Source organism: Acomys minous (assembly GCF_964271855.1).
Source record: "Acomys minous genome assembly, chromosome: 6".
Classification (NCBI taxonomy): Eukaryota; Metazoa; Chordata; class Mammalia; order Rodentia; family Muridae; genus Acomys; species Acomys minous.
Window position 1 is genome coordinate 351226 of NC_140487.1, and position 23660 is coordinate 374885.

General features: G+C 46.7%; 1 protein-coding gene across 1 annotated transcript; it reads right to left on the bottom strand.

The window, feature by feature from the left end:
* Window positions 1–11396: 11396 nt before the first annotated feature.
* GARIN1A (golgi associated RAB2 interactor 1A) lies at window positions 11397–23085 on the bottom strand. The gene is made up of 5 exons (XM_084788046.1): window positions 21878–23085; window positions 19181–19362; window positions 17070–17319; window positions 15515–15633; window positions 11397–13268 (listed from the first exon to the last, which is right to left on the bottom strand). The coding sequence occupies exons 1-5, from the start codon at window positions 22028–22030 to the stop codon at window positions 13079–13081; spliced, it is 894 nt and encodes a 297-aa protein (XP_084644172.1). The 5' UTR covers window positions 22031–23085; the 3' UTR covers window positions 11397–13078.
* Between the last annotated feature and the right edge of the window lie 575 nt (window positions 23086–23660).

Here is a 23660-nt window from a genome sequence, read left to right on the forward strand (position 1 = left end):
CAAAACAATGGAACAGTCTGGAAAAGAATGTTGAGGAGAAAAGAATGTGGCTCCAGAATTCTGTGGACAGCCTGAGGTCCGTTCAGTTGTAACAGTAGCAAAAATAATCTTAAAACATTAAACACACTAAAGTAAATGAACACATGAGCTCGTTGGGAAAAAAAAATTAGTGGGGCTGGAGAATTGGCTCAGTGGATAAGAGCACTGTTTGTTCTTCCAGAGGTCCTGAGTTCAATTCCCAGCAACCACATGGTGGCTCATGATGTCCTCTTCTGGTGTACATGCAGATAGAGTACTCACATAAAATAAAATCTTAGAAAGAAAGAAAGAAGGAAAAAAAGAAAAAGAAAGAAAGAAAGAAAGAAACTAAAAATGTGGCCAGGTGGTATTGGTGCACGCCTTTAATCCCATCACTCAGGAGGCAGAGGCAGGTGGATTGCTGTGAGTTCGAAGCCAGCCTGGTCTACAAAGTGAGTCCAGGACAGCCAAGGCTACACAGAGAGACCTTGTCTCGAAAAAAAAAAATCAAACAGCAAAACAACAAAAAACAAAACAAAAACAGAAATTTGTTTATACAGTATTCTGCCTGCATGAGTGCCTGCAGCCAGAAGAGGGCACAAGATCTCACTATAGATGGTTGTGAGCCACAATGTGGACACTGGGCATTGAACTCAGGGCCTTTGGAAGAATAGCCAGTGCTCTTCACCTCTGAGTCATCTCTCTCTCTAGGCCATGAGCTGAAATTTTTAAACACAAAATCTGAAACTGAAACTATGAGTACTCTATTTTACAAATGTTAAGTGTCAACATGGTTCACTTAGTACAACTGTATTTATCACTAAAATTCACGATTAGGGACAATAATAGGGACAATGAATCATGGTTTTCATTTATTTATTTTGTTTTATGTGCACTGGTGTTTTCCTGCATGTGTGTCTGTGTGAAGGTGTCTGATTCCCTGGAAGTAGAGATACAGATGGTTATAAGCTGCCATGTAGATGCTGGGGATTGAACCCTGGTCCTCTGGAAGAGCAGCCAGTGCTCTGAACCAATGACTCATCTCTCAGCTCAGAATTGTATAGTTTTCTTTTTCTTTTTCTTTTTTTTTTCTTTCTGTCTTGGTTTTTTGTTTTTTGTTTTTTGTTTTTTTGTTTTTTTGTTTTTTGTTTTTTTGAGACAGGGTTTTTTTGTGTCGCCTTGGCTGTCTTAGATTCACTTTGTAGACTAGGTTGGCCTGGAATTCACAGTGATCCACCTGCCTCTGCCTCCCAAGTGCTGGGATTAAAGGCATCTACCACTGTAATTGGTTTGAATTGTAGTTTTCTTAAGGCTGGTGTCATTAAACAAGTTAGCAAAAACACAAAGCTCTTCTTTGGCACAACTGTTAGTGTCTATGAACAACCCCAAGCCCCACAGACAGCCACTATTTCTAAATTACAAAATAGGATATATGTATGTCATAAACTTGACTTTAATGAAAAGATTTGCTTTCAGAAAGAAGAAATAAAGCAGAGCCATAATTCACAAATTTATTATTTACTTGGTGTTTTTGAGACAGGTCTTCATATAGCCAAGGCCAGCTTCAAACTTGAAATGTAGCTGTGGTAGGTAATTTAACTATGTTCCCCACAAGGCTGAAAAGATGGCTCAGCAGTTAAGAGCATAGGCTGCTCTCCAAGAGGATGTGAGTTCAGTTACCAGCACCCACATGGCAGCTCACAGCTGTCTGTAACTCCAGTTCCAGGGGATCTGACACCCTCACACAGACATACATACAGGCAAAGCACCAGTGCACATAAAGCAAAATTAAATAAATCATTAAAAGGGATATTCCCCGTAGGCTCAAACATTTGAACACTTGGGTCTCAGTTGATGGCCTAAGGGGGAGTTTGTGGCTGAAGGTATGCGTTCTCAGCTTTTCGCCTGTTTCACTGTCCATACTGCCATGCCTATTGTCATGATGGGCCCTTGTGCCTCTGGAACAACAAGTCAGAATAGACTCTTTCTTCCATAATTGCCCTCGCCATGAAGTTTTATCACAGCAGGAGAAAAGCAGCCAACACAGTCGCCGAAGATGGCCCTGAACTACCCCTGGCTTACGAAGTGCTGGGAATCCAACGCAGAGCTGTGTGTGGGCTGACAAACACCCTGCCGACTGGCCAAGCCCTCTACTAACGTCCCCCACTCGGGTTGCTTTCTGCACTATCGTATTTCTCGGTAGGGAACCAGCTTTCACTAAGGAAATGGCAGGTTCCAAATAAGGGCAGAAACAGTACTAGAGAAGACTAGAACATTTTGAATACCAGAAAGGGAAAGCCAGATATGGGGTGTAGGAGGTGGGTTATGCCTTAATCCTACCACTTAGAATGCAGAGATGGGTGGTTTACTGAGTTCAAGACTAGCCTGGAATGTCGGGCGGCAGTTGTGCACACCTTTAATCCCAGCACTCGGGAGGCAGAGGCAGGTGGATCGCTGTGAGTTCGAGACAGCCAGGACTACACAGAGAAACCCTGACTCGAAAAACACACATACACACACATACACACACACACACACACACACAAACAAAAAAACAAAAAAACAAAAAAAGTAGTCTGGAGCCTGGCGTGGTGGCGTACACCTTTAATCCCAGCACTCAAGAGGCAGAGGTACTCAGATCTCTGTGAGATTGAGGCCCGCCTGGTGTACAAAGCAAGTCCAGGACAGCCAGGGCTATACAGAGAAACTGTCTCAGAAATAAGCAAACAACAACAACAACAACAACAACAAAACAAACAAACAAACAAACAAACAAAAATAACATGGATCCCAGTTGGTGGCACCAGGAACAGGATTGCAGTGGAAACGTGAAAACCAAATTCCATGAGCGTTCACAAACAGAAATGTTTGCAGCAATAGACTGTTTTGTCCACAGTGAATCCCGTTCTGAAGCAACACAGGAGCACATTGATTTATACAGTGTGTGAAGTGAAAAAAGAGAAGCAAGAAAGCCAGTTCTGTGTTCTGTCACAGAGCTGTTCATCTTTCCCCAAAAGGGAACATTCTCCACAATCTGTCAGCATTTTTTCTCTCCCCATTGAACTCTAAGGTAAACAGAGTCCCAGAATTGCTTGCCCATACCTGGTGGGAAACAAAATATCAAAGTACAAAGTTTCCAGATATTTCTTTTGGCATCTAGCCAGTCAGTACACTGTTTTCCAAAGCCATTTCGGTCGACTTTTTTCTCCTCCACCCTCCTTGAGGTCACTCAGTCATTCAGATGACAGGAGGCGGGACTTCCTTTTGTGTGTGTGGGGGGGGGCGGGTGCGTGTCTCAGGAAGGAACCAGGAAAAAGACAGAGAAGAAGGTCGAAGAAGAGGAGGTTGCTATGAGGGAGTTACCATGAGGACAAAGATGGAGCAGGAGCTGCCAGGGTGAGATTAGATGGCAGATAAAAGAGGAATAGCCAGGCTAGCATAGATGAGTTAGAATGATCAGTATCTGCTCAGCTTATTAATAAATCTGATAGGTCTCTGTCTATTATTGGAAGCTATGGTAGGAACTACTTCTGACAGGGACTCTATTGCTGCTCGTTGATGATCACTACAGTCTTGCCACGCCACCCAGGAAGAGGATACAGGCAGACCTGAGGAGACTTGATAGGCTGAGGTCAGATGTTAGTGAAGGAGGGCTCCCCCTCTCCGAGGACTAGGGGAGGGAGGGAGGAAGGCAGTATGAGGGAGGGAGGGGGCTATAATCGGGATGTAAAGTAAACAAGTTTTTTTATTTAAAAAAGGTAAAGAAAAGGCCCCACTACTTATATCATAATTAATTCAACAGAATTTGGCACTAGCATGAGCTATATGAGATCCTGTTTTGTTTTGTCTAATAGGTTGAATTTGCTATCCAAAACCAATGAAGTTCCCTTACAGACTGATAGCAGTGGGGAGGGGGATGGGCTCAAAATAGAATGGAGTCACATTGTCTTAGTTAGTGTTACTGTTGCTGTGATGAGACACCATGACTAAAGCAACTTAGGGAGGAAAGGCTTAATTTCACTCACAGTTCCATATAACAACGCATCATCAAGGAAGTCAGGACAGGAACTCAAGCAGGGCAGGACCAGGAGGCAGGAGCTGATGCAGAGGCCATGGAGGGATGCTGCTTTCTGGCTTGATCCTCGTTTGTTCAGCCTGCTTTCTTATAGAAGCCAGGATCACCAGTGCGGGGATGGAACCACCCACAATGGGCTGGACCTTCCCCGTCAACCACGAATCAAGAAAATGCCCTACAGGCTCACCTAGAGCCTTATCTTAAGGAAGCATTTTCTCAGTTGAGCCTCCCTTTTCCCTGATGTCTCTAGCTTGTGTCAAGTTGACATAAATCTACCCAGGGCAACCATTATTGTTAAATTAATAAGATGTTTGGGGTTGGCAGGCTCCACTAAAGGACCTACATGCCAGGTCTTGTGCCACCCAGTGGCATGTTTGGTCTGCTTTAGATGAGCTTGTGAAAATGTGTAGGGTGGGTTTGCAACTTACAGGACACGTGAGCGATCCCAGCAATCTCCTTTTACTTGGTTCCTATTTTCTGGGCCTGATCTGGGAAGATGAGCAGGGAGAGGGGGCACTCAGGGAGGGTGTGCTTCTGCCTTTTTTCACTGGTGCAGATCTTCAGGGAGGCTCTGGAGTAAGGGCAGCGTCAGGGCTGCACATGCTAGAGTCAGGGGCTGACTGAGGAGTCACCTGCCAGAAGGGTTGAGATGATCAGGACCCCTGTCCCCACCCATCTGACTCAGCTTAGCCTGTAGTTGCTGAGACTGATTCCTGTGGTACACGTCTCTCTTGGGTACATTAACCCAGCAGCAGCCATTGCCCCTACTGTCTGCTGGACTTGGAGAATCACCAGCTGCCCACAGCTCAGTCCTCACTGGGAGCTGTACTTATTAATAGCTCACACTGTTCTGGGCTTAGCTTTTTTCACTTGTGGCATATCTATATGTCTATATCTATAGAATATATGTTAGAGATATACTAGATATATAGATATAGTAGGTATAGCATGCCATTTGGGACTCTTGGTGGTAGACACTTTGAAAAATGCTAAGTGCAGGGCAGGTGAGGTGACTCAGCAGGCAAAGGTGTTCACCACACAAGCTTGACAACCTGAGTTTGATTCCCCTGAACTCACAAAGTGGAAGGAGACAACTGATTCCTAAAAATTGTCCTCTGACTTCCAACATATGCATTATGACAGCTGTACACGCGCGCGCGCGCGCGCGCACACACACACACACACGCTGGTGTGATGACACACACTTTTAAGCACAGCATTTGGGAGGCAAAGGCAGGCAAATCTCTGTGAATTCAATGCCTGACTAGCCTACATAGCAAGTTCCAGGCCACCCAGAGCTACATTCTGTCTCAAAGCAAATAACGAAAACCAAATGTACACAATTAATACACGTTTTAAAAGAATGGCAAACATTTGCAATGGCAGTGTCATGAGGATGTGTGTGTAAGAGTCCCAGGACACTAAGTACTGCATTCTTTTTGCATCTGGTCCTTGAATGGCAGCCAGGAGAGGGATGGGTGTGAGGAAAACGTCTTTTATTCTTTGTCCAGGGAAATGTGCTTGAACACTTTAAGGGGGCAGTAAAGCTGTGACACATGCTGTCTGTCATCCCTTTGTGGCTCATCGGAAGTTGGTGCACCGTTAGGTATTCTGGCAACTATTAGCCTCCTGGAGCAGTGTTTTGTTTGTGAATAGTTCAAAATTTAATTTCAGTGACTTTTAATAAAAACCACAACAAGACAAAGAAGTGGATTTATTTATTCTAAGTTAGGTGGGAATCACAGACAGTGGGTCCAGGAGAGCCCTCCCTGAGACTCTCTCTCGATTTCTGCATTTGTGGTTGTTTCTATTCGAGTAATCACTCCTGTAAGTTAGTGATCTTAGCCTTAATAATCCTATTTCTATTTTATTACACTCATTTCTGTGTGTGTGAGTGTGTGTGTGTGTGTGTGTGTGTGTGTCTGTATCAAGGTGTGCATGTAGAGGTCAGAGGACAGCTTGCCGTTGTCACTTCTACAGTTCTCTTTTTCCACCATGTGAGTCCCAGGGATTAAACTCAGGCTGCAAGCACTGAGCCAGCCGTCTCTCCAGCCCTTAAACACTCATATTAAATGGTGAAACCTTACCACTCAATGCTGTTGTTTCTGTCTTGGAAAACCCTGGTTTTGGATTTCTCCAGCCTGGCCCCTTATGGTTTGTTTCTGTAAGTCAATGGCCTAAGGTTCTGAGCAGTCTCTCCTGTGAACCTTGGTTGGTGGAAGGCATGGGTGAAAACTGCTCCTTTCTCTGCACTCAGTGCTCCCTGCTGCTCTGCCTGCCTTCTCTCATTACCACCAGGGAAGTCTTCATTAACCCTCTGCTATTTTTCTAGAGATTTCCAAAAAAGACTGTGAAATTTTAACTTCTGTCACTGAGTTAAAGTGCATTTGTCTTGATGTTATTTGTTCAGGACATTTCCTCTTCTCTGAATTCTACCTCAGAACCTGAGGAGAGGCATCCTTGTTTTGTTCTGGAGACGGTTTGTACAAAATGCCACGTACTGGAGGCTGTTAATCGACTCTAGATGACAATGTTTTGCTACTTTTCTCTGTCAAATGCCATGTTTATTGGCCTTTAGATGCTCTACTAATCCTGTGTGTGATGTTATTTTCATCTAAGGAATAGTTTCTGGGAAATCGATATTTAGGAGAAAGCCAGGAGGACAGTGCTGGGGACAGCCAGGGCTGGTAATGGCAGAAATGCATTTGCCTAAGCATCGTTAATTGGGTTTCTGGTAGGATCCAGGCACCAGGGGATATACAAATGAATTAGCCACATATGGCTGCCATATGGCTGTCTGCTGCACAGCATCCCTTGCTTGGCAATGCAGTGGCTTCAGTTAGACGTCACAGGGTATAGGCACAGGAAGGGACAGACCAACCTAAGCTAGAGTGGGTGTGTTGGAAGGTGGCTAGGGTCGCTCAACACTAACGGGAGGTTATGGAAACTAAGTGAAGAAAACGAGAAGCAATAAACTGAGAAGATGGATGTGAGGGTGTAATATTGAGGAAGATAACTGACAACCCTGACTTATGATATAAAATTCAGAAAGGGAGCTTGTAGGTAGCCAAGTCCCCATCATGGACCTGTAGCTAAGGAAAGAGAGCAGTTACTATAGCAGGGCATGGGTAAAGACATCCTAGAGCAACCTTGTTTTTTGTGTTTGTTTTTGTTTTTTTGAGACAGAGTTTCTCTTGTAGCCCGGGTTGTCCTGGACTCAGTTTGTAGAACAGGCTGGCCTCGAACACACAGAGATCCGCCTGCCTCTGCCTCCCGAGTGCTGGGATTAAAGGCGTGTGCCACCACGCCCAGCTGGCCTAGAGTGATCTTATATGAGCATGGGGAAAGGACTGACTTGCTCTCCATTACCTGTATGGTCTCGACTTGGCCTTACTGCTGGTCAAACTACACGGAAATAGAGGCGACGAGCCTTCCCGAGTGGTGACACAGAGCTGCCAGGGACCAGGTAGAAAGTTCTCAAGTCCAGGCCTTCCATCTGTGGGAAATAGTTTTAATCCTCACCTTCCTTCCCTTCCTCACACACTTGCCTCTCACTCGCAGATCTTGGCACCTCTGGTTAAGTCTTTACTCATTGTTTGCAGTATTTAACAAATAGTTGCAAATGGAGCACATCCATGAGTTATATTTCCTTTTTCTACCTTTTTCCCCCTCCTTATAATTTTTCATTTGCCTGTTTTTAATCCTGGTTTTTGACATGCCCCTCAGCTTCACTATAGGTAGAAAGTGCCTCAACCCATCAGTCAGAAGCCCTCTGCTGGAGAACCAAGACCCCTGTTCAGATGTAGCCAATGGTCTGCTGATTCTCCATGTGGGGGGCGGGGACTCTGTTCAGATGTAGCCAATGGACAGCTGATTCTCCACGTGGGGGCCAGGGAGCGGGGGTGGGGTGGGCGACTGCTGCTGAACCTCTGACATGCACTCTGGTGCCCGTGTTTTGGTCACTGCCCTTAGGCAAGATGCCCTTGCAGACACACAGAGGAAGGGATGCAGGCTATCCTGATGAGATCTAATAGGCTCTCGCCAGACAGTTGGGTGGAAGAACCCCCTCCCCCCAATCAGAGGCCTATGGGTGGCTGTGTTATGTTGGCTGTCCTGGACTCGCTTTGTAGACCAGGCTGGCCTCAAACTCAGAGCAATCCTCCTGCCTCTGCCTCCCGAGTGCTGGGATTAAAGGCATTGGCTACCGCGCCCAGCATGGTACCTGTTCTTAGAGTACATTGTTCAGCTCAGGAAACAGACCTGGAAAAGATAACTACAATATGGTTAAGAGTGCTACAACCCTATGCATGTGTGGACCACACTAGTCACAGAGAATTCCATCAGTCAGGACCAGTACTTGGGAGGTATAGGAAAAGCAAGGGGGTATATTGGATGGAGTGAACATGTATGAAGTGCCTTAGCAATATTTAGAAACAATGCGTATTTAGGAAACCACAAGGATCCTAGCATGATGGATATATAAGAATCCAGGGGAACTGCACAAATTGAGAGCCTGAGGTTAGCAGTGGTGCTCCAGGCATCTCATGGCAAAGAGTTTGGTTTTATGAAGGAAGCTCTGGCAGGCCTGTAGATAGTGCTTCAAAAAGGTTGCTCTTTTGAAGTGTGGAAGAACAGACTTGGAAAAGAGCACAGGTTCATCCAAAGGGTGGGATGTGGCCAGGCACGTGGCACATGCCTGTAATTCCAGAACCTGGGAACAGAAGCAGTCTGAAGCCAGATCTGTCTATTTAGCAAGTGTCAAGGCAGCCTGAGCTACAGAGAGAGACCCTGCCAACACCAAACACACATACAAATGTTGGAAGCTGTGGAATCAGACAGACTGCATTAAAACACTGGCTACTTGCTCCCTATGTGACCTCATATAATCTCTCTGTGCCTTTGTCACTCACAGCATGTGCTGATGAGTGTCTGGCTGTGGTGTGGCCTGCATGAGAGAACTTTGTACAGATAGTGAGTAGCCAATGATGCCCACTGTTCATGCTATGGTGGCAGAAGAGCTTGACCAACGGGCGCGCTACAACAGCCCAAGTGAGAACCCGCAGTGATGCGCTTGGAAGCTGTGGAAGAAGTGGGCGTGGAAGCTGGCCTGGTGGCTCATGCTTCTACTCCTAGCACTTGGGAAGGGAAGACAGGAAGATTGCTGCGAGCTCAAGAATAGCCTGGGGTACAGAGTGAGACCTTGTTTTTTAAAAGTGGAGTGAAGATAGGCATTCCTTAAGTGTGTATAAACACAGGGTGACATATGATTTATTCCCACAAGGTTGTTCTTTTTTTTTTTTTTTAAGATTTATTTATTTATTATGTATACAGCATTCTGCCTGCAGGCCAGAAGAGATGGTTGTGAGCCACCATGTGGTTGCTGGGAATTGAACTCATGACCTTTGGAAGAGCAGTCAGTGCTCTTAACCTCTGAGCCATCTCTCCAGCCCCCAAGGGTGCTTTTAAAAGTTAAATATGTATTATATGTTAACAATGATACTGGAGCAGGCTTACTTTGGGAAGTATGGTCACGTTTCATATTAGTCTCACCTGGGTCCAGCATCAAGACGTCCTTCTCCAGCGCTGACAACGCCCAGCTTGATAGCAAGTATGTCTGCCCTAGTTTACTTTCTATTACTGTGACAAACACCATGACGAAAAGGCAACTTGGAAAGAACATAGTTTATTTCAGCTTATATTTTACAGTCTATCACTGAGCAAAGCCAAATCAGGAACTGATGCAGAGGCCATGGAGAAATTCTGCTTACTGGCTTGCTCAGCCTGCTTTCTTTTTTTGGTTTTTCAAGACAGGGTTTCTCTGTGCAGCCTTGGCTGTCCTGGATTCTCTTTGTAGACCAGGCTGGCCTCGAACTCACAGTGATCCGCCTGCTTCTGCCTCCTGAGTTCAGCCTGCTTTCATATACAACCTGTACCACCTACAGTGGGCTGGGCCCTCCCACATCAATCATTAATCAATAAAACGCCCTACAGAAAATTTTAAAAATTTACTATAAGCCAATGTGATGGAGGCATTTTTCCCGTTTGTGATTCCATTGTCTTAGGTGACGCTAGCTTGTGTCACGTGACCAAGAAACTAACCAGCACAAGGTCTAAAGGAAAGCTGGTTTGCTTGTATTCGTTACAGAGGCAGGAAGAGAGCCACAAGCATTAGGCTCCCTATCAGCATCTTGTACAACTCAACCTTGCCACGATTTAGTCCTCAGGTCAACCAAGCCAGCCTGGGAATGGGTCAACTGTGTTCTTCCTCCTGGCGCCAAACACATATGATGTAAGATACAAGAAGGCAGGTCTTCCAACCTTTACTTGGGGACTGAGTGGCGCAAACGTTCTGTAAACAATTAATGGCCTTCCTTTGTCTTTAAAATAGAGAGTTCAGTAGGCTGCCCCCAAGCTTTCTCCAAAGACAGGAAACTTGTTCTTTCATTTTCTCTCTGATGAGCTCAACTTCACACAGCAAACAGGGCAACAGACAGAGGAGTCATAAATACCTATTGGATATTACTGTGTATATTCTGAGTAAATATTCCTAACTGTCTAGAAGGCAGGAACAGATTTTTTGTTTTGTTTTGTGTTTTCCAAGACAATTTTGCTATGTAGCCTTGGCTGTCCTGGACTCCCTTTGTAGACCAGGCTGGCCTTGAACACACAGAGATCCACCTGCCTCTGCCTCCTGAGTGCTGGGATCAAAGGTGTGCGCCACCACTGCCTGGCAGGAGCAGCTTTGATTATACCCTATACAATTAGGGAATATTTGTTCAAAAACCTGCAAAGATATAAGATCTCCCTCCTAGTTTGCTTTCACTATGTGCTAGAGGGGGAACAGTCAAGGCAATCTGTTGTGGTTAATTTACATGTATGGCCTAGACCAACAGAGCCAACAAATCTGGGACCATGGGGGCTTGTGGAGACCAATGCAACAACCAAGGACCATGCATGGAGAGGACCCAGGACCCAGGCTCAGATGTAGCGCTCAGTCTCCATGTAGGTCACCTAGTAAAGGGACCAGGGGCTGTCTCCAACATGAACTCTGTTCCCTCCATTTTAATCATTTTCCTTGGGTGAGGCAGTCTTGCCAGGCCACAGGTTTGGGAAGTTAGTAGGAAGGGAGGCTCCCCCTTTCTGAGGACTAGGGGATGGGAGTAGGGGGGAGAGGGAGGGTGAGACCGTTAGAAGATGAGGGAAGAGGCTATGATCAGGATGTAAAGTGAATAAATTAATAACATTTTTAATCACATAAAGACATAAAAACCAAACAAAACAAAAACAACAAAAAAGTTTTGTCTAATAAATGTTTATTATTAGGCTAATTATTATTATGGAGAGATTTTCTAACCCACTAGCAATCAATGAAAACACAGACACCTGTTGTATTTAAGAATAAGCCTTTATCTGGGCGGAGGCAGATGGTACCTCCTAAACTATTCTCCAATAACTCCCAGTCTCCATCTCATGCCATCTGCTTCTAATAATTTCTATTTGGGCTGCCTCCCATCCATAATCCCAAAATACTTGCTAGTGTTGTCCATATCTTTCCATGAGGAACCTCAGAGTCCCTTCTCTGGGCCATGTGGCTCTATTCCTAGTCCGTGGCGGATCTCCTTCTTCTTCCTCCTTCCGGGCTCCCTCTTTCCCAACATCCTCTCTCCCAAAGCCTGAGGAACCTTCACTCTGCCCCTTCCTTCTGCCTTGCCCAGGTATATTTATTCAGCCAATCAGGGAGGCTCAGGGCAGTGACAAGATTCTGCCAGCACTTAGCATCAGAAAACACCGAAACAATCTCCAAAAGTGGGGATCAAAAGCCGGGTCTCCGTTAGTAACTGGCTGCTCATGGCCAAAGGTGTGCTTTTCCCCTAACACAGGGATTTAAGAGCTGAACCCTCAGCAGGCCGTGGTGGCACACGCCTTTAATCCCAGCACTTGGGAGGCAGAAGCAGGTGGATCTTGTGAGTTCGAGGCCAGCCTGGTCTACAAAGGGAGTCCAGGACAGCCAAGGCTTCACAGAGAAACTCTGTCTCGAAAAAACAAACAAAAAAGAGATGAACCCTGGATTTCTTACTTGAGAGGGTGAGGTTATCTCCTAGCTGGTTGGGGTCATTCTCAGGAGGCCTTTATGCCAATACTCTGCCTGTTTCTCACCATCCCTTTGACAAAGGCAGTTAGATCTATCCCTAGGGACCCTTTCCTTGGCACTGGATGTCTTGGCTTGGCTTAGATGCTTCAGGCTTTCAACAGGGCAGTTGGTAGCTTCTGCTAGATTTGAGAGGAAAACCAATTGCACACTGTCTGATTAAAGCAAGCTAGCATTACTTAGAAGTGCACAAGGGACTGGCCAGGCGACCGCCTCCCCCTAACTTGGGGTGTCGGAGAGTAGACCCTCACTGGCTTTTGAGGTCCTTTTTTATGGGAGACGGATTAGGGTTAACAGAAAGCAGCTGTTGAGAGCATTGGCCTGGACAGAAGAGCTGGGGACTCAGGGCTCAGGGCTGCCTGTGAGGCAGGTGAACCTGGAAGTGAGTCATCACAGGTGCTCAGGAGTTTAGCTAGGTAAAGGGCTGAGGGGTTTACAAGTTCAGCATAGGTTGAAAAACGTGGCTTGCAGGATGCAATAGGTTTAGGAGGCAGAAGCTTATCCTGGTAAGGTTTGGAGACCTGGTAAAAGCGTATAACCACCTGGCTCCTTAACCATGATGTGGCTCCCGTTTCGGTTTCACAGCGCTGCCCTCTTTATTTTTTCTGAGGAGTCAGCTGTGACTTCCAGCTAGTCCTCCCCCCCCAGCGCCTCCCGGAACACAACCTGCCGCAATGAGGACTCCCTTGGAGGTTTATTGGTGGAAATAGAGGAGCAACTTGGCATAAGCACCGTCTCATTTCTCCCACGGTTACTTGGCTCACTGTAGGAAGAACATTGTAGGAGGCGGAGCAAATGCATAGACGACAGGCCTGACACCCGGGTCGGGCTATGTGTTAGGGTCCCAGAAAGTTCTCTCCTAGAGAGCTGGCTACAGGAGCCTGCAGAAAGATCTCACTTGAGTTGTCTTGCTCCCAGAGGCTGTGGGTTAAAGTAGCTCTCATGGGCATATTAACTGAAGATACCACCAGCGAGGAAGTCTCGCAGCTGCTGGACTTGTCCATATCGGTGGCGGAATCGGAGTGTCTGTGGGAGTCCAGAGGTGCCCAGACCATAGAAAGCAACAGAGAAGAAGCAAGGAATCGTTAAAAATCCACGTAAGGGCTGGAACAATGGCTCAGCGTGAAGCGTACTTGATACGCTTGGGCCTGGCTTGGGCATTAAACTGTCTGTGACTCCCGTTCTAGGGGATCTGATGCCCTCTTCTGGTCCCCACAGGCACTATGGGCAAAATGGCCATACACATTAAAAAAGAAAGAAAGAAAGAAAGAAAGAAAGAAAGAAAGAAAGAAAGAAAGGAAGAAAGGAAGAAAGAAAAGAAAAGAAAATCCTGCTTAAATAAACTATTTTTTAAAGGCTGGAGTGGTTACGTGGTTAAGAGCTGTATTTCTCTGCTGGAGGACTTAGTTCCAGGCCAGCCAGAGCTACACAGTGAAACTTTGTCTCAGAAAAACAACAACAACAAACAAATCATTCAGGGCGTGGTGGCGCATGCTCTTAATCCCAGCACCAAAGAGGCAGAGGCAGGTGGATCTCTGTGAGTTCAAAGCCAACTTAGTCTACATTGTGAGTTCCAAGAGCTAAATAGTAAGACACTGTTTCAAAAACAAAACAGAACCAAACAACCAAAGAAACAATAACAACAACAACAACAACTCCAAAGCAAACAGGAGCCAATTTGGCAGTCTGTTAACGCACTCCTGTAATCTGGTACTTGAAAAGCAGAGGGATCCATAGTTCAAGGTCATCTCCTGTCTCAAACAACAACAAAACAACACAGGAAAGCTCCTAAAAGGAAAAATCAACTTAAGGAAATGAAAAGAGAAGGTGATGACTTTGTCTCCCACTAGGGAAAAAACTAAATATTTTTATTATTTTTATGTGTATGGGTGTGCTGTTTTAATGCACATCTGTTCACTTGTGCGCCTGGTGCCTGAGGAGGCCAGAAGAGCCTGTTAGATCCCCGGAAACTAGAGTTACTGGCAGTTGTGTGCTGTCATGTGGGTCTGGGAATTGAGCCTGAACCCTCTGGATGTGCTCTTAACCGATCACCCATAATTTCAGATATGAAGAAAGGAAAAAAAATTTTTTTTGAGGCTGGGGCAGGAGGATTACCGCAAGTTCAAGTCTATTCAGAGCTATAGAATGAAATCGTGAGTCAAACAAAGCAAAACAAACAAGTAAACAGAGCAAAACAAAGGGGGCAAAACTGGGGACGTAGCTCTACAGATAGAGCAGTGTCTGACCAGTGTGCACGAAGCCCTGGGTTCCAGGCTGGCACTTGGGAGGTGGAGGCAGGAGGATCAGGAGTTGGAAGGTAGCCAGGGTGACAAGAAGCTCTTGGAGGAGGGGAGGGGACGGGAAGAAAAGGAAGAGGTGAGGAGAGAAAGAGGAAGGGATATGAGAAGGAAGAAAGGGAGGAGAGAAGGGAAGAGGAGGAGAGGAGAGGAGGGGAGGGGAGGAGAGGAGGGGAAGAGGGAAGAGGAGGGGAGAGGAGAGGAGAGGAGGGGAAGAGGGAAGAGGAGGGGAGAGGGGAGCAAGGGGGGGGAGGAGAGGAGAGGAGAGGAGGTACAGGTTGCAGGTATCAAGAAAACATGATTAGGCATCAGACATTTTAACTTCAAAAATGAGGCTGTTTTTACAATCTGAAAGGACCAACTTTTCTATTCTAAAAGGGGGTGCCTTGTGCTATAGGAACTGTCCAGAAAGACAGATTTTATAGTGGGACACACACACACACACACCCCAAAACAAAACAACAACTCCTCCCACTGGAAAATAATCACAAAGATTCAAAAAATTGATAGCCTGCGGCTTATACTTGCCCTGCCAAGGGTTCAGCCTCTGACTGCTTGTTAGGGGAGTTAGTTGAAACTTGGAGCTAGGTGGAGTCTTTGGACAATGTCCATTTTACACCAGAGGTGGGGAAGGCTAAGCAGAGCCTCACCCTGGAGACCTCTGTGAGCTGGGATACTCTTGTCAGTAGCTAACTGATTCATTAGCTCCTACTTCTTGGGATTAATTTACTCATTTCCCATTCCTTTTATTGCCTATCTGCCATATGAAAACAACGGCGTTTATCTACGGAGTGGACATTCGCATGCTGAGAGCCACAGAACCTGTTTTTGAGCATAAGCTTGAAACCAAGTTTAGGGGACAAAGGCATGAGGCTGACTATCTAGAACAAAGAGCTCTAGACTGATAGAGCCGTAGGACCTGTGCATTTAGGCTAAGGCGGCAACAGATACTGGAACTGACAACACAGGACTCACCTGTCTCCTGAGGGCTGGTTTCTTTTTGAGAGTCCTAAGACACTGCCACTGGTCTGCTCAGCTGCCTGCAACATCGAGGTCTCACTGGCCTGGGAGGAGGTCGGCAGGCTGCTTTCAGACTGTGTAGGGAAATGCACGTCAGGAGGCCCTGCTGCCAGCTGAGCATCTGTGCTGTCACCAGCAGGTACTTGAAGGATTCTGTGGGACTGACTTCAGTTTCGCACAACAGCGCCTAAGGACTTGTTCTATAAGCATTAAGTCACAAAGTTGTTGGGCCAGTAATGAGAGCACCTTTGATGTGCTGTGGAGGCCATGTTGTCCGGAGGGCAAGATATGGAACCTAGAGCCCCTGATCTCCAAAACCAGAGATTACCAGAACACCAAACCCCCGTTTCTTAATGGAGGTAGGAAAAGAGTTCAGTTTTAAGATCTCCAATTTGGAGCAATCTCTGTCAGGCTTTCCACCTGTGCTTCTGCCCTGGGAAGGTCCAAGAAAACCTCATAGCCCACAGGAGCTCAGTGTAGTGGTGTGTGCTTGCAATCCCAGCACGTGGGAGGCTAAGGCAGGAGGAGAGATGAAAGTGTGAGGGCAACATGCGCTGCACAGTGAATTCCAGCCCATCCTAAGCTACCAAGGGAGATCTGTTCCTACAACAGCATACGCACACAGTAAACAAATAAACAAACAATAAGGTAATAAGTTCAGAGATAGAGGCGGTAGAACATCTGTCTAGCATCAAGCATGGTGGAGGCCTTGCTTCACCCAAAATAAGAGGAGGGGAGCTGAGACAGGGGCATCTCGAGTTTGAGGCCAGCCTGGGTTCTCTTTACAAAAATGCAGAAAGAATAAAAGTCTATAAATGCACATGTAGCTATGTCAGAATTTACTGAAAATCTGGGATGTCACCTTTAAGTTCTCATATTAAGAGTCATTCAAGCTGGGTGTGGTGGCACACACCTTTAATCCCAGCACCTGGGAGGTAGAGGCAGGCCGATCGCTGTGAGTTTGAGGCCAGCCTGGCCTACAAAGGGAGTCCAGGACAGCCAAGGCTACACAGAAAAACCCTGTCACGGAAGAAAAAAAAAGACATTTAAATGTGTTCCCATGGTGGTAATGAAGTGATGTGTCAGTGAGGGGAATTATCCATGATAAAATATATGTATTTTTAATATCGACAACATTGCATTTAGTAACATACATATTTGTCCCTAAGATCCATGGGGATTGGTTCCAGGATCCCCCCTCCAATATAAAAGTCCACTATATTCAAGCCTCCTTATTTGGAATGGCAGAGCTTTTGCACATGCCTCACACAACACAGTACTATGTAAATAGCTGTTCTACCATATTGTTCAGGGAACAGTGAGAAGGGAGCAGGCATTTACCCCTGAATATTTCTGATCCAAGGTATTGAGTGGATTCATGGTTGAGGGACCTGCATGTATGAAAGGCCAGGTATCCATTTGCATATGGAAACATACGAGTACATGTGAGTATATGAGTACAATTTCTGTTATTTTCCTGCAGGCCTTGGCGGGGAGCACCCCCACTTACTGTTGCTTCAGTGGAGGAGTTGGGTATCTTGGGCACCAGGCAGTGAGTGAACTGGATCCTCGGGTCTTTGGTGGTGATAGACAGACCTTTCCGCAAGATTTTCACCAAGCGTATCCAGAACTGGAACACTGCCTGCGGATGTTTCTCGTGGAGCCTCAGGTAGTAGATCTTCTCAGTCACTGTCCTAACCCGAAGGATGCGCTGGGTCCGGTCATAGATCTGGAGCTCCACATACTTTAGGGGGAGAATCCTGAGCAGAAACAGGACATTTGCGTGTCGGTGCCTCCCGCGGCTGGCAGGAGCCAAGAGTGGGCGTAGCTGCTGGGGCTGACTCCCCTCTTATTTATTTGCAGGGTCTTTGTTGTTTAGTAAAGACTCCCATGAGGAGGTACGCCTAAATCCCAACACGTGGACGCTGAGGGCAGGAGTTTAAGTTCAGCCTGGGCTATGTGACTTTGTCTCAAAAGAAATATTAAATAAAAGGGATCTGCCTGCACCAATTACCACCACTGCTCTTGATGCAGAATATCTCACTTAGTGCTCACAGAACCCTTGCATGGGGGAAAGATAAGTGTTGTTAATTACTCGCTCCAGATCTTGTAATAGAGGTTTGGAGAAGTTCAGGGAGTTGGGGAGGGGGCTCCGTAGATGAAAGCACTTGTGCAAGCGTGAGGGCCTGAGTTTGAATCACCAGAGGTTGTTTTTTGTTTGTTTGGTTGGTTGGTTGGCTTTTTAAGAGGCAGGAATTGTCATACAGGCCTGTAGCACCAGGAGCTCACCGGCCAGCGAGCCCAGCCAAACAGTGCTCTTCAGCGAGAGACCATCCCAAGGGACTAAGACAGAATACGGTAGAGCACGGACATCCAGCACATCCTCTGGCCTTGCACCCTGACACAGACACACATGTGCTTGTTCATACCCAACAACACACACACACCTCTTTATGTTTGTTTGTTTGTTTGTTTTCGAGTAGGGTTTCTCTGCTACACAGAGCCCTGGTTTTCCTGGACTCTCTTTGTAGACCAGGCCAACCTCGAACTCCCAGAGATCTGCCTGCCTCTACCTTCCCAGTGCTGGGATTAAAGGCATGTGCCAGAGTGATGCTTTATGTTTTTCTTTTATTTCCCTTGATCCTCTGTCTCCACCTCCTAAATTCTGGGATTACAAATTTGTGCCACTGTGCTCAGTTTATTCAGTGTTACACCTAGGGTTTTGTGTGTGCAAGGCATACACTCTTACCAACTGATCTACACCACTAACCCTTTTTTCTTACTTAAAAAAAAAAGATTGTGTGTGTGTGTTAACACCACAAATGTGTAGATATCTTTGGAAGCTAGAAATGTGTATCAGAGTTAGAGGTGGTTGTAAGCTGCCTGCTGTGAGTGCTGGAAACTGAACTCAAAACTTCAGGAAGAGCAGAGAGTGCTCAGACCCACTGAGTCTTCTCTCCCAACACACCCTGCCACCCTTTTTTGAGATGTGTTGACAATATCTTCTTTTCAATCTCAATATCTCATTTCCCTATCTGACTTTAATATCTCCATCTTCCAGGTGGCAAGATGGCCCCAAGGGTGAAGGCCCTTGTTTGTTATCAACTCTAATCACAAGAGTTCAGTCTCTAGAACTCACATAGCAGAAGGAGAGATACAACTCCCAAAGGTTAGAGACAGAGAAAGATGCTGGGGGAGAAAAGAAAAAAATTTTTATGAGGTCTTATCTTTAAAAAAACAAAACAAAACTCCATCTTCTCTTTGAAAATCTCCCGCATCTGCACTGAAAAAAATACCAGAATTCTAGGACAGCCTGGTCTATATATTGAGCTCTGGGAAAGACACGATTACATTGGGAGAACTTTGTCTCAAAAAAACAAAAAACAAAACAAACAAACAAACAAACAAACAAACCCACTGAGCTGAAGACAGGAACAGTGCTGCACCCTTTGTTCGGAGCACAGCACTTGTCACACAGAAAGACACCAAGAGATGGACAGGCTCTGCAGATCTCATGGGGAGCGCTGCCCTTTCTTCCCATCTGAGGCACGCAAGTGCTCAGTATGCAAATACCTACCAATCATCCCACAGCTCTGGCCCCTCCCTCCAGCCTTTCTTTACCTGCTGAGAGTGATGACAGGGGCACCAGGTGTGCTAGAGGTGGAAAATGGACCGTGAGGCCAGGTGACATTGGCCATCAGGAGGACATTGGGGAGTGGCAATGAGGGCACCGAAGAGGTTACTCCAAGGATCATGGTGGCGGATTTTTCATAGGCATCCATCCAGGTTCCTTGCTTAGTGACCTGGAAATCAGCCGCAGATCCATGGGTCAGAAAGAGAGCGGACCAGGGGAGGGAGGACGCAGATTCCAGACAGGGCTACCTCAGCTTGACGAGCTAGACCACTTCCTGCTACTGGTCCCTTTTGTTGCTCTCCCTAGACACCCAGACATAAACCCTGTTGTTGTTTGTGCTGCTTTGCATAGAGAAACACACATCTAACTTTGAAAAAAAATACACTAGCCACTTGGGAGTTGAGGCAGGAGAATGAGGAGTTCAAGGTTGTTCTTGATTTCATGTGGAGCTAGAGGGTAGCCTGGGCTACATGAGAACCTGTCTTAAAGCAACAAAGAAACAAAAAGACAGAGATGTTTAGTAAGGAAAAAAGCTGAGTGGCATTGGAAATTTTACACTTCCCTCCCTGGGTCAGAGAAACCAGCACAGCTTTCTAACGGCCCGGAAAGAGGAGAGAGGACGGACGTTGGACAGGAGGAAGGGAGTATGAAAAGAGCTGTGGAGTAGGAAAGACCAGGAAGCTTCCGTGGAGGGAGGCTGGAGAGCTTCCGTCAGAAAAGAGGGGGCAGCTTGCTGCAGGCCTCAAACATCAGAAGGACTTCTGTTTCTCCAAATCTCCGGGGGCTGTGGCAGGACAGAGGGCAGTAGATGCCCGGCACTGGGGCACTGCCTCAGCTCAGGGCAGAAGAGCTCCAAAGCTGTGACCACCAAGGAGCCATAAATAACATCTCCCAGAGTTCTAGCCCTGTTGACTATATATCCCGTGGGGGAACTGAGGACAAGGGACCCCACCCCCAAGGAGGACTGAAATTAATTCCTACCAACCTGGCCAAGTAATGCTTCAAGAGAAATGAATTCTGATTTTGAGGAGAGAAAAGGTGACATTTCTTAGAGGCCCTGCTCCATGGCATAGAGTCTGTAGTTCCCACAACACAGAGGACCACTGAGACAAAGTGCTCAACAAATGCTGGGAACTGGTCCCACCTGGGATGGCCGCATGGTGACAGTGATGCAGAAAACAGGGGGGAGAGGAGGAAGTGGAACCAACCAAGGAGTGAATCATTTCACGTGAAGGTCCCTGGTCACGTAAGGCCCACTGAGAGCCTCTCAACAGCTTCAGAGTTAGAGCAAGCAGATCAAAGGAAGAGGCCAAATCCACTTCTAAGTACCAGACATGAAGAGGGATGTGACTAGAAATTGAAACAGTCTGGATCCCACTTTACTGCTCCCTCACCCCAGGCTTGCTGGCTCATAACCCAGGAATATAGGCGTCTGCCCCCTCAGCACAGGGAACTGGAGCACTGGGAACTTTGGACACTGTTTTCCCAAACTGGCACCATGGCAGGAAGTGGTCCATTGCTGTAATAGCCTCAGATTTAACTCTTAGACCCATCTGGAAAGGTTCCCACCATCTCTCTGGCATTTTTCATTTTCTTTTGGGGGGTTCCTGACATCAGCTCCTCCCTTCTGCCCAGTTTCTCCACCTTAACCTGAGTGCTTTCAAGCCCTGCTGCCTACTCTTAAGCTTTCCAAAGCCTCGGCGGTGCACGCAGAGAGTGGCGAGGATGCTTGCCATCTAGCAAGCCCTTTTCAACTCCCAAAGTCCAGAGAGGATGCCCTGGGTGTCTGTAATCACGCACTGCTGGCCCATGGTCTCTGATGGAGCTTGCTTAGACAGTTACCACTGATGACAGTTAAACCAAGCTCCTTGAGGCTCCTTTCAGGGCTAAAAAGACAGCTCAACCATTAAGAGTGTTTATTGATTTTACAGAGGAACTGAAGCTCAGTTTCCAAAACCCATGTTAGGCAGTTAACAATCACTTATAAATTCAGTTTTCAGGGGGTCTGGTGCCCTCTTCTGGCCTCCCAGGCCACTACATTCATGTGCACAGATACACACAATTTAAAAAAATAAATATTTCTTTCTTTTTTTTTTTTTTCTCTCTCTCTCTCAGCCTAAGTAATAGCCCTGGCTGCCTGGACTCACTTTGTAGACCAGGCTGGCCTCGAATTCACAGAATCCCTGAGTGCTGGAATTAAAGGCATGTGCCACCATCTCTGGCTTTATAAGTAAATCTTTCAAAAAAAAAAAAAAAAAGAAACTCTTTTAAAAACTATGCTTAAATTGGATGTAGTGGCACACACCTTTAATCCCAGCACTCAGGAGGCCGAGGATGGAGAATCTGTGAGTTTGAGGTCAGTTTGCTCTACAGAGCTCTAGACCAGCCAAGGCTACATGTAAAAACAACAACAACAACAACAACAACAACAACAACAACAACAACAACAAAAAACCAAGCTTCTTTCTTGTCCAGGAACACTACCTAAATCTTTGCATGTGGTCTTTAGGGATTTCCTTCACACTGTTACAGCCACAAAGGGAAGCGACCTTGGGACCTAGACCCTCAGGTTTGCTCTGGCTTTGTTTGTGCCTCCCCCACCCTTGGGTCCATCTTTAAAGTAACCATCAGAACAGGCCGTGGGAGGGAAGGGAAGACCTTTATGCCTAAGGTGCAGGAGGTACCTGGATAAAGGTGCTCTCAAACACCACCGAGTCAGAGAACAAGTTGAATTCTGGAGAATGGATAAGCTGACAAAGGAGACCCTCTTCTACTCCGAGTCCCACTCCAGGGCCTGGGTCCCTGACCGCAGGAGGGAGGCCCCTAATTTTGCTCATTGGTTCTTAAAAAAAATGGGCTAGGGAACATCTCTGGGGCTCCACACAGACCCAGCCCAGCTCCAAGGTGTTGGTGGGACCACTGCTCCCCCCACCTCCCAGCTCCAACTCCCTGCTTGCTTATGGGTGAGCATGTCCTCCAGGGCTGGAGGGGCCTGTCAGCTCACAATGGCAGGAATGACATCAAGGCATATGATGGCTAACAACAGGAAAGGGGGAAGAGGACAGGAAGGGTGTCCAGGACCATGGAGTGACTGCAAACCAGCAGTTAAATCCCAGATTCTGTATGTTCGCCCTGACTGCAAGCGTGGGAGAATGACCTTCCCAAAAATTTGCTAAGATAGTGAGCTGGCCAGGCCTCCGGCCGAGGTCTCTGGGAAAAGAGCAGGCTTTGGTCCTCTCTCATCACACACAAACTCTTTGTAAGTTTGAATTGTTTAAAAATTTAAGTTTAAATTGTGAAAGCCTGGCCTCGGGGACCTGCAGGACGGCTCACCTGGTAAATGCAGTTGCTGCAATAGGCGTTTGACCTCTGAGATCCACATGGCAGAAGGCGAGAACTGACTCTCTCAAGGTGCTTCATTCGCGTGCCCAAACACACATGCACAACAGGGGTCAGTCGGGGCATCTTCACTCAAGGGCCTACACCAATGGAGACGTTCCATATGCATCACTGTTAACTACCGAATCAGAAGGGTGGAGGCGGGGGGCCATAAATTGGGAATCCATCCTTACATGTTTCAATCTAAGACATACATGCTACTTCTACTCAGAACTGATCGAGCAGAATTAGTTACATGGCCTCATCCAACCACAAGGGGTCAGCAGTGAGCCTCTAGCCAGGAGAGGTAGCAGTCACCTGCAGTCCCAGTGCAAAAAATAGGTCCAGGCAAGATTCCGGGCTACACAATAAGACTGTCTCAAAACAAACAAATGCAGGAGTGTATGGAGAGTACCAATGACTACCACTAGTGGCCTTCCTGGTGGACAATTCAATTTACACCTCTCCTGCTGGTAGGACACGCTTACTACATGTCCCCCCAAAGGGGGGGGGCAGATTAAACCCCATTTACCTACAACATCAAGTTCCAATTTAACAAGCTCCAGGTGAGGCACAAGTTTCTTAGCGTGGCTGAGCTCTAAAAAAACAAACAAACTATAAGCCATGTTCCCACATATCTAATGCACGATAGGAGGCGGGTTCATAGCTGTTGGGAAGATGAGAAATGGGGAGGGGGCTCCCCGCAGCCTGATGATTGTGGAGTGGTGAGAACACCTTTCCTTGGAGGAAGGGGATACACTGTTTAGGTGCCTGCTTCCTTTTAGAGACCCAGACAATTGTTCTAAGCCACTGAGGTGTTTAGTGGTCTTGCTACAGTATAACCTAGTATGTCCTTGACAGATACAAACATTGGAATTAGCCCGGCAAGGTGGTGCACAGCTGTAACCCCACCAATCAGGAGACTAAGGCAGGAGGCTCACCAGGGAAGTACAGCCTAGACAGCAAGACCCAGTCTCTGAATGAGTATGCGTATGTGCACATAAACAAAGCCAGCCGACACTGAGATGTATGACATCAGTTGACGTGGAAGGCAGGCGTGTGCCCCCATGCTTGCTTTCCAGTTGTATG